General features: G+C 32.4%; 1 protein-coding gene across 1 annotated transcript in view; it reads left to right on the top strand.

The window, feature by feature from the left end:
• Positions 1-6729: 6729 nt before the first annotated feature.
• Su(var)2-10 (E3 SUMO-protein ligase Su(var)2-10) overlaps positions 6730-12267 on the top strand; it is a gene marked incomplete at its 5' end in the record, with an annotated part of 64097 nt that continues 58559 nt past the window's right edge. The window contains 1 exon segment of the mRNA XM_067051406.1: positions 6730-6877. Coding sequence (XP_066907507.1) covers positions 6730-6877 — 148 coding nt within the window.

Below are 12267 nucleotides of genomic sequence, written 5' to 3'. Positions count from 1 at the left end.
AGAACTATTTAAATGCAAAATTATTTTTATTAAAAAAAAAATAATAAACTATTATATAGATTTTACAAAATATATCTGTATGTCCTAAAGAAGTCTGTCACGTATGTAAGTCAGAGTAGCTTCCTCACTTTTGATCTTTCCTTTCTCCTTTTTTTTTTTTATTTCCTCTTATTTTCATGTTAGAAAATTGCATTTTCTGGAAATTTGTTTTTACATCTATAACATCTTTGGGATGAGCTGTTGTTGTACTTAAATTGTATACAACCCAAATTTTTTTTGCATAGGTAAGCAAAAGTAGTTGATGGAGTCTGATTAATTAATGCTAGACCCATTTTACACTAATCATAAATCTTCTTCCGATATTTGTGAAAAATTGAATGAACCATTTACGAAATATAGGTTGTCAAGGAAAATATGTTTATGCATGTTTAAGTGAAAGTAGTGGATGGACTCCGATAAAATTGATATGGGACCAACTATGTACCAAGCCGAATAATTCTTTAAAGTGCCATCAAAATCAGATTTACTGTTTGATTGATTATGCCTGGAACTCCAAGTTGACAATAGCTTGACAGACAACCATGGAACCAAATTCGTTCCTTAATTTGTTTAATATAATTATGTAAAAGTGTAATAAAAGTGATAATTTTTGATTCTGAAGACATTAATTTTTCCATATTCTGCATCAATACAAAGCTCCCCTTCATTCCTCACTACCATAGGAAGCAAGAAACATACCAAAAGCATTTCTTTCTAAAATATTTTGATTTATTTTAAACACTCAATGCAGCAACCTATTTTGGGGAAAGGGTCTGGATATGTCTCTTATAAAGGCTTGTAATTGGCCAGTTTTGTGTCTTATTTTCTTGATTCTTCTTGGTGATTCATATCACCAAGTTATCGTTTACTAACATTTTACCTAAAATCATAAACATTTATTTGAATAATATAAATTATATATAAATAGATTTTTTTAAAAATAAAAATAAAAAATACCTATCCATCTAGGTTGATTCATCTCTTCGCTGATGTTATTGATAATAAAAGCATTGATTCCTGATATATTTAGCAGCTGGTAAAAAACAGTTAGCAGCCATCTCCCAGTATTACGGAATGCAGTAAAATCTGTTTCAAGTAAAATCAACAGCATCTGCTGCCACGTTTGTAGTATTATAAAATGTTCCAATCTTAGGTTTTTTTTATTTCCTATTACTTTTATCTATTTGTCCACTGTGATGCGTAGTGGACATCTGAATCACTGACAATTCACGTGATGCCTCTTCAACTTTATTATTACTAGATGCTTTCTTAAAGACTATGCAAGAAATATCTTGGTATCACTTTTGATCAAACTTTATCCTGGAAATCATACATTGCCCAAATTTCCTGTCGAACCATAGTTAGCGTATAGCAATTCAATAGAATCCGTTATCTCCTTCCACTTAAAACCCATCAACTCTTAGTTTTCTTCCTTGTTTTCCCCCACTTTGACTAGTGGGGTATATGGTGGACTCTCGGGTTAACCCAGTATTACGCTGAGCTGAAGTGGCTCTAACCATACTTTCAATGCCATTATTTCCTAGCTTCCTTTTTATTCCAAGCAATTAGTACTCAACGCCCCTCCTAGAAAACCTGCAATTCAAATTCTCTGTCCAATCCCGTTTATCTGACATCTACCCTCCACCTCACTGAACTGCTGCATTTAATAAATCGTTTTTACCCGAGCTGCATATCTCTGGAACTCCATTCCCTCTAACATACGTCAAGTACCAACCCTTTCCTCGTTTTAATCCCTTATATTTCACTACCTTTTGCTTCACCAATCTGACCCATTATTATAATAGTACAGATATTTTGTAATTATCTTTTTGCTTTCTTTTTACTTAGTCAGTTAGTTTTTTAATTAATCTATTTTTCTCTCTGTATATAAGTTATAATTAAGTATGGCCACACTGTTTTATGGCCAATAAATGTTATTATAAAATCAAAATTGCCTTTGTAATTGTTCTAAAGGGACCTAGTTCCTGATTAATAAACTATTTTTCATTTCATTTCACATTTCAATGTCTCACATCATATAAGTTAAAAAAACTTTATAGATGAACTGGTCATTTTGCAAAAAAAAAGTCACGTGATCAGCAATGTTGGGTCAGATAGAGCCATCGACAAATTTGAGGAAAAGTCGAATGCCAAGTTTTTTAGATGATACCAAACTAAGGCATGTCTTTGAACAGTTTGAAGGATGATAAATTTGGAAATTATTTTGTTATGGTACTAGAGCTCTTCGTCAATGTCTCTGGGTCTGATAGATCCTGTGTTCTCACTGCCAGGTTAATATTTGAGGCACTCAGTCATAAAACTTTGTAGATACAACACAAGATGTTAGATAACATTCATTGGGAATTGAAGTTTCAGCATTATCAGATTATTTAGGACTGATTTAATGGATTTTTAAAAGACTTATTTGGAAATTGTGTTTCAATCAAAGATAGGTTATCAAGTCATTGTAAATGACTTCTGGTTGCAGATAAAACATTGTAAAAGTTATAATATTTTTTAGTTACCATGTTTTATTACGATTAAGTGCCTCAGATAAAATTAAAGTGTTTGGTTTTTAAAAAGTGTTATTTTTATTTTTCAGTTAGTCTCACTAAATACGTGTTTCCTCTAACCTCTAAACTTTTTGGAATTTTGTTTGATTTTCACTGGATAATAACAGCATGTAGTGTATCATTTGAGAGTGTTGTTGCTTTTATAACCTTCTACAGTTATTATCCAGTGCACTTTGGCATTTCCAAAATAATGGGGGAATTTTTTTATAGATACTGATAGTAAATCAGATTTTATGAAAAGTTTAAATAGGGCAGTTTTTTCTTCTGAGAGGGTGAATCTCCAAAAACCAATATTTTAACTAATTTCCTGTAGGTGGAAACCCTCCAACTATCATTCATAGCCCTTTCCCGTTTTATCCCTCCTTCCTCTATCCTGCTATTAAGGCAGGTCAAATCATATAAACAAAGTATGGTATAACCTGTTCATGAAGTGAATTTTTCAATAATATTACAATTTTCTTATAACCGAGAAGACTTTAATGTTGTGAGAGTAAATATTAAGTTATCATGCATGAAATGTCTGTTTTCAGAAATGGAATGTAAAAAAAAAAATTGATAAAGATATAAGTTTTCTATCCCATATTTAAAAAGGTTTTGACTCCCTTGTTAAAACAAAGTCAGAAAACCGTGTTTTTAAAAAGCAGTAGGCTGTTGTAGATAGATCATGAGAATATGGGAGGAATATGGTACAACTTTACAGCCCAAATCTTTTAATTTGAGAGGACCACAAATCTCTGGACGTCAGTCCAGCTAGTTTGCCCAAACGTTAGTTCAGCTCCTCCTAGACCCAGGAATTGAACTTTAGCCTTTCTTCAAGTGTTCAAGTTCAAATGTTTGGAAATGATCGTCAGCTTGTGATGAGTTCTGATGCAAGTTCTCTGGCTGTTTTATGAGGACCTTCTTTCTCAGCTTCCTTGATTTCTTTGCCTTTGATTGAAGTTGGAGTCTGTCTATGAAGTAAGATCCTAAGGTGAAAAATTTTCTCAAGAAAATTTTGAAAACCAACAGCGAATAGTTCTTTAATTAAAACTCCCTTGCCAAAAGTTCAATCAACAACAACAAACAAATCACTCAGAAATCCTAAGTTTCTATTACCCTGTGTGAAATGAAACTTAAAATCTGTATGACTGCTTAAGAAAAAAATAAACACTGGTCGTAACTAGTAGTTAGAGGATTAGCAATTGTTTATTGTTGATGATTAATAATTTGTTGTGAATCAATAGAAAATGCTTTAATCCTCTCTAAACATTAAGATATTTAAAAAATTGGGCATTTCATGCATAACAACTCAATCCATACCACCTAATTGGAGGTTTGAATATCAGAATATCCAAACAACTACTAATGAACAACTGTATTTTATTATTATCAAGATTTTGAATTCATTTATATTATCTACTTATGAATTTATTTATGTTGTAAAGTACATAATTTTTTGTTGTACTTTGTTTTTCTGTTTTGTGTTGTGTTTTGGTTCGTACATCTTACTGAAAATATTAAAGACCTGGTAGAAGGGTCAAATAATAATTCCTCTGATTTTCAAACCCAAAAGCAGTATCCGTTTGCCTAAATGATTATAGAATCAGTTATGAATTTACCCTCAACTTCATCCCCATTGTCATCATTGTCGTTCATCGGAAATCATCTTCTAATCCAATATTGGTATTCGATTAAATGAAGATTATTTTTCTTTCATATAACCGAGATGTTTATTTTTACAATAGTAAATTACCATGGTGACCAACATTTATGTCCGTAGTTTTCTCTATAACCGAGTTTTTCATTAGTGAGTTTACATATGCTAAATCATTTAACATTAATTTGTTTGCATTAATGTTTATCAAAATAAATAGAATGTAATCATACCATGTTATGTTTTATATTAACATTTTAGGTTTATTTATATTTTATATAATTAGGTATTTCCTAGAATATTTGAACTTAAGAAAGATGATGGAACTGGAGAATTTTATATTTCACTGGAAGGAAATTTTGTTGAAGCAACCTATTAAAATAATTGTAGAAACGGCATTGCAGTGATTTAAGGGTTTAACCGAACTATTTATTTAACTATTAACCTTTAACAGAATTATTTATAGAAAACACTCACAAATAAAATTAATTCAATTTCTCTTATCCCTGTAGAGATAAAAATGAGTGAAATCTGCCACTCTAAAAAAAAAAATAATAAAATAAATAAATAAGAGTTAAACAAAGATGAAAAAAATTAATCTTAATTGGACAGTAAACCTATAATGAAAGAACTCTGAGATGTTAGCTGTAAGCTAAAGAAACCATTTTGACAGTAACATTGATTAAGAAATATTAACAATTGTTTTGAGAAATATTACTATTTTGAATAGTTACAAATGACTAAACTTTTTGTATGTTTTCTTTCCAATGATTTCTGTGTTATATAGTTTCCGAGGAATAGCTAGAAAAACAGCTCCATAATTATGTAGAGCTATTATGGATGGTAGGAATGAATCACTAAAAAGTTTATCAATCTTCAACCAACCAAGATGGAGTTAGGAAGACTTGGCCTGTCAGGTTTGACTAAAACCAACACAAAAATCTTTTGGCTACCATTTCGGAATATTCCACTGGTATATAGTTCCCTAAATAAAGTTTGACAACAATATAAAACTTCTCCAAGCCCAGGCTTCTATTCAACTTAAATCAGCTGATTTTTAAAGTCATTGCCATTTATGAGATTAAGGATTTGTGATCCATAAAAGATGCTCGCTTTCAATTTTCGCACATAGAAAATGATTTACTGATAAATTTGAAACAATAGTCATTTTTATCTATAACTTTTGTGTATATGGGTAGCAGGTAGATCACGACCCGAGTGATGGACACACCTACTTCACGTGAGCTCTTGATTTTCCTCACTACCTTTTAGAGAGTGTTATGTCCTTACCCTGTTTTTCCTTTGTAACCATTCCTTTCCTTACCACACCTTCATGTTCCCCCTACCTCCTGAAGAACCAGAGGGCTTTTTGTCCCAAGGTTACGGAGCCTCTGGCACTGTGGTAATCACCAGTCCTGGATATTATTGTTTCAAAGAACAATACACAGCATAAGATGCCCTGACATTGTAAGATGTGTGGGTTAGTTAAAGAAGAAGACTTTTATGAATTGTTTCATGAAGCCAAGTTTAATATACAGTGACGAAAGGATGATTTTTTCTCAATTATATGTTGTTTGTGAATGACATTAGCTTTTCTCACATCCATTTTTAATCTTGACAAACAGTTTTTTTCTATTCTTATGTTTTTTTTTGTACTACATTGTCCCATAGACAATGAAAACAGGGTTGTTTTTGACAGTACCCTTACTAACCCAGTAAGAAGTTCAGTTTTGTTTTCCATAGATGATAAGTTTTATAATTAGAACCTAGTTTTTCTTTTTAAAAAGGTAGGGATGAATAGAATCAATTTGAAGAAAGTATCAATACTTTGTGTACCTTAAAACATTAATGTATGTAAATTTTACTCCAATACTGATGCCACAAAGAAGAGGTTTTGACTGGTCAATACTTGTTAAGACTTCTGGATTTACCAGTAGTCAATATCTTTTTGACTGAATAATATTACTTTCCAATATTTGGGCATGGTGGGGTGCATAAATGGCAGAAGATATTGAGTGTAAAAAGGTCGTAGTATCTATTTCCAGGTAAATGGTGTATTTAACAGAAAACAATTGATCCAGAAAAAACTCAACAGTTATTTGCGGCGCCTCTCAAAACTGATGTAATGTTAATTAGAATCTTAGTGCAGAACATAGTGGACATAATAAAATCAACAAATATAGTAAAAGACGATTTTTGTTTGTGTCAGTTAAATAAATATTCTGGATTTTTATGATAACTTCAATTATTATATCAATTATAAAGTGAAAAAACTTCATGTGCTTATGATTCATGAAATAATTTTTATTTATGTGAAATTAATTTATAAACATTTATTAAAGTTGGCACATGTTATTTTTTCATTTAATTAATGTTAATTACTTATTTTGATTTTGAAACTACTTCATTTACTATTCTTTAAAATTCAGCCATTTTTATCCCCTCTCCTGTCATTTGCTCATCCTTTTCAACTTCTTGATTTAGGACAGGTGGAAATGTGGTCCTCAACACAGGAGCTCCCGTTGTGAACAGTACTTCAATCGATTTACCGCAAGCTCCGACACCACCCACTAACCTCATTACAAATCCCCCTCTCAGAGCTCCTCTAATGTCTGGGTTCCTACCAATTACGGTATGTATTAGGTATTAGTTATCATTAGTAAAATTTTTGTCTTAGATTTTGTTTATTTTTTTAGCTCTTCTTATCAACATCAACTTCCTGACTTTAGCCTTATAATCTACATTCCCAAATGGAACTTTTTTTTTTTTTTATGTGTGCCAGTTCACAAATATATTTCTCCTATTATGATTGTATAACCCACTACTTATATGAGAACTGAACTTAACATGTAAAAATTTTAAGGTATGATTCAATTTCATGAAATAGCTGTGTATTTGTGCTTTAATAAGTAATCCATATTTATTGTGAGAAACATAATTTGTCATTATATTTACAAGATTTTAATCATTTAAAACCCTCCTTAACCTGTGCTAAAACAGAGGCTGAAATATGTTTAAATAGGTAAAATCACAAGTAACTAGGATTAAACAAAAAAAAAAGTTTTGCCAAACCATGAACATGTGCTTAGTAGTTCTGAATACTGAATAATATTTTCCTCAGATTATGGCCTACAGTACTAACCTATAGCGGAAGTTTCTGAGTTTTCTGGCCAAGGCTGATCCGGATGAACCCGGTCCATCATGCTGTAGGGTGAGCTGAGAAAATTGTGTCCTTAGTTAACCTAAACAGCACACACTTCTTTTACCTGCAACCAGCCACTTACAAACTCTGTCCACTTGCTTCTATGAGTTGCACATCTTAAAAAGAAACTGCTGATACTTCAGATGAATTTGATTTCCTGATGGAATCAGAGGAATTGGTGATGTCAACAAGACTCATCACTGACTAGAGTCTATAAGTTGTCTGTATGCAAAGTCCTGTGTAAATTGTGGCTGCATTTATGTGTTTTTTGTTGTTGGATTTTCATATAAAGTCTAGTGGTGTTGGTTTTGCCAACTTAGATTTCTGTGAGATGGTCCTGCTTGTAGGTCAGAATTTTACTAAACACCAAAAATAAAGTCCCTTGACCTTCATCAGAAGGTCTATAGTTCTAACTTCATATGCTCCATTGGAAGCTTCTCCTTCATAAATTGTTAAATCCTGACATGTTGGACAGAGAATACATTTTTTCCTCAATCAGAAACTGTGTAAAGCAAAACCTGTTATTAATTTAATGTTCTGCAGGAGTTGACCTAGACATATTTAATAAGTGTTAGTGCATTAGTAATATTTGTGAGATGAGCTGGTGAGAACAGGCCTTACCAAGTTTGTTCATCCGAAACAAAATTATTTAGGGGGGCTTCAATGACTGTTAGCTAAGTCCACTAACAAACAAGCGCATTGTGGCAATAACCAGGAGTTGAGGAACAGGTGGAGGAAACTTTCTGTTTCTCTCAAGACATTCCTTTAGTAGAGGTTAATTTGTTTCTGTATATTAATCTTCAAATAACTAAGTGAAGTTTCTACACTTCAGAAAGAATCCATTGTCAAATTATTATTTTATTGGTTGCAGAGTTACAAAAAAATGATTTTTAAGTAAGAAAAGTGAAAAGGATGGTGAATAAACAAATATTAAATTTCTTGGAAGTGTTTAGTTTGAAAGAAAAATGGTGAATGTGTATTATCTGTAGCATCATAGCTTTTTGTTTTGTTTTTCTCCTTTTAGCATTAAGCATTGAAGTTTTCAGACTGTGGCATTTCTTAAAATTAGGTAAGTTATTCTTTTTGTTAAAAAAATCTTTTGGTAATCCTTAGAGCTAGTGATAAAGTATCTCTCAGGACTAGTCATGGGTCAGATAGATGCAGTAGATAGAAGGGAGTAGATACAGGGTCCAATGGTTGGCAGGTCTTTAAGAATTAAAGGCAAAAATAACCTGTTGACCCCAGACAATTTAAATATTGCAAAAAATTCAATTGTCCCTTCCATCTCAATATGGTCTCTACCCATTTTTCACTAGCTATTTATATTGGGTTCAACAATATTATCTTCCTATTTCACATCTGGGAAATAAGGTCTAATTAGAAGCCACCTGGTTCTAAACTCTGTTTCAGTGAAAACACTTAGCACCCTAAGTGTACCCAATTCTCTACTACAAATAGAACATTACTGGTTCTAAAAAGTTTCATTAATCCAATATGCAACTTCAAAACCTATCATTTTTCTATGTTATCTTATTCCTTGTATAAAAAATTGTATCAATCCCCTGAGAAACATTTCTATTTTATTGATTAATTCTTATTTTATTACTGCTGATAAAGGAAAACATAACAGCCTACATAATAGATTAATTCAGACATTCCTTACGCCATATGTTTCCAATGATTTTAGGAGAGCATTTTATCTTTCCTGAAAGCAGTGTATAATATCTTATATGAATAATGATACTACTATTTTCTTGTAGGTTACATCTGATTTAGATGATTTCTTATTTCAGACATGCTAGTATACAATAATTAGGAGTCACACTTTGTCTTGCTATCAATGACCTCCTATCTATCCGTAATATTAGATATGGGTTTATTGTGTTTTTAAAGAATATCGAGATCATTTTTTATTGGGCTGTCTCATATGAAATGTCAGTTTTCATAGGAAATGTTATTTAGTAAAACAACTTTATCAAATAAACATATTCACCCTCATTTTCCCCAACGTGTTATTAACTCTTCTACCCAGAACTGAAAAATGTCTGTTGTCTTTTCATCACACATGGTCATCCTTTTGAGAAAAGGCTTGTTTTTTGCCTAGTTAGCAGTGAAATGTATATCTCATAATGCTTCAGCTGCTGCCACTCATTAAGTTCTTTAGGTACCCTTAGATCTACCTTTTTGGGTTGCTTATCCAGATCTGTCACCAGCCAAAAATTTTTCAAACCACTGGCAAATTTTCTGTTTGTTACAATATTTTTTCCTGAATGCTGTGGTTTTTCTTGCAGCTTGGACTACCGAGTGTCCTAGTGTAAATGCATAAAAAAAAAAAATGATCAAAAATTGTGTTTCCATGGTCCTTTTTGATGGCATACTAAAAAATGTGCAATCAAACGGAATGATCATTTACTATCAGTTGCAATTATATTATATTAGATATAATTACAAAATTAGGAAGACTCACTTTTCTGGTCAGCATTACTGCTTCTCTAGAGAATGTTATCTGGTCAACTTGACCTTTAAAATTTTTTTTCCCTCTACCTAACCTCACATAAGGTGGGTTGGATTATCAACAGGTAACCAATCTATTCTAACCAGTGTGAGAAGGTCAAGTTTTCATTTCGGGGGACTACCATGAAGTAAAGCTCGAGAATTCACCTGTGCCATTGCAGTTAGAAAGTTGCTCAGGTGATGCCTCAAATCCTAATTTGTCCTTTCTTTCTAACTCAAGTTATTATATAAAAGGAAAATGGTTCGGGTGCAAATAGATATAATTTAAATAATAAATAAACTATTTACAAAGATGGAAAATAAGAATAAAATAAAGATCATGAAAAAAGGAAATAATGAACAAAATAGGATACCCACCTTTCTGAATGAAGGAAAGCAAAAGAATGAGCTAAAGACAGATGCAAGGTATGAAGAGGATGGAGGAGTGGAGGAATTCGACGATTAACAAATGATGTTACATTTGAAAGCAAAAAGATATAAAATAATATTAAGAAAATATTAAATATAGGTAGACATTAAATGATAATATACATAATTATGTATAATAGAGGGAAGGAAATATAAAAATAAAGATTGGTATTGATATTTGGTAGGGTGAACAAGTCCGGTAAGTGGGCCTCATGGTCCTTTTTGCCAACCCCTGGTGGCTACCAGAGTTGCTGCCGTGTACTAACCTAGGTAGAAGTGTCAAGATTCATTTTTTGGGACTGCCTAAAAAGAAATATTAACTGCCCCAGGTGAGAATCGATTCCACAATGTTCCAGACCAATCGCTCTGAGACCTATGCCCCAATCCCCATGGCAGTCACGTCCCTATATATGTAAAGATAGAATACCATTAAGTCCAATAAAATTAGAAGAATGGATACAATAAATCGAACATAACGAAGAAAAGGAAATACACAAAATTGAATAGATGCACACAAGTGTTGTAAATTGGTTATTATCTTGCTTTTTGTTCTTATCCCTGATGAAGGCTTGAATTTCAGGCTGAAACATTGGCACTAATAAATAAGTTTTATACTTATTTGCGTTCTTCACTGACCGTGCCCCCAACCATCTTTTCCTTATTATATAAATCCACAGTCAACTATTAACTCATCATTATAAAGTGATAAATATATAAAAAATAAGATGTAAAAAGAACCATAACTATAAGTAGAACAGGGAATCCGGTAAGCTATATTCAAACGGTGTAGGAAAGGAATAGGATCTAGAAGAAAGGTAGGAAATTTGGTTAAGGAACTTCAAGCAAAGACGTTGAGTAGGAATATTGTTTTGCTATATTGTCAAAAAGAATGGGACTATAAGGAAGTTACCTACTGAAAAAGAAGTGGGGTATGTTGGGAAGAGTTGAGGACAGGAAGGACTGGAGTGATGGGTTAACATAAGAGTCTAAGAGCGTGTTAGTCACGTTTAATGGGAAGTTTATGTTAAGTAAGGTCTGTTTAATATGTTGTATGTTGGTCTGGTGATATTGAGGGTCAGAAAGAGAAAGGGATCAGTGTACAACGCTTTTTTTGTAATATTGATTTTTCAGTGATGTTGAGAAAAAAAGTTAAGAAGTCTGGTTGGTAGGTTTGGTATACCAATCAGTTGATAGAGAGCCATCGGAATTCCTAATGACAAGTTGGTAAAGGAAAGGAAGGGAATGGTCAATTTCATAATCAACAGTAAACTAAAGAGGAGGGGTGGTAGGAGTTGAAGGCTGATAGGATTTCAGAGATTCTGTCAGAATGAATACAACAAGGAAGAGGTCGTCAGCCCAATTCATATTAAAAATTATGTTGTAAGTGAATAATCAAATTATGGAGCCGAGGTCATTAAAAACGAACTGTATTAAAAATATCAGAAGCAAGGCAGTTCCTATGGAATGATTGGAAATCTGGTAGTAAAATATATCACGAAAAGTCAGATAATCAGAATTACAGCAAAGCTCTAGATTCAAGAAATGAGGTGAGGTTAAGCGTAGTTTAAGATTCAATAATGGTTCAGTTCTTCTCTACAATATCAAGGGCTTTGTTAATGGGAATGTTAGTAAAAAGGCTTTCGGCATCAAATGAGGTTAAGATAAAATTGTTAGATTGTTATAGTTCTTTAAGGTGTAAGGAATTACGGATATCATAAAGATTATCGTTATCATAGCTAAGAATTTGAAGGGAAGGAAGTAGGAATTCCCTGAGTTTAGAAGAAGGAGCATTGAAATTAGAAATAATGGTTTGGAGGGGGTTCCTAGGTTTATGGATTTTTGGATTAGTTTAAGTGGTTTGGTTAATAGCAGGAGATGAATTCTTGTCAACATATTCA

This window comes from Halyomorpha halys, unplaced genomic scaffold (genome assembly GCF_000696795.3).
Source record: "Halyomorpha halys isolate HHAL.00 unplaced genomic scaffold, Hhal_1.1 Scaffold217.1, whole genome shotgun sequence".
Taxonomy (NCBI): domain Eukaryota; kingdom Metazoa; phylum Arthropoda; class Insecta; order Hemiptera; family Pentatomidae; genus Halyomorpha; species Halyomorpha halys.
The sequence above is the reverse complement of the archived record's forward strand: the minus strand, read 5'-3'. Positions and strand labels throughout refer to the sequence as shown.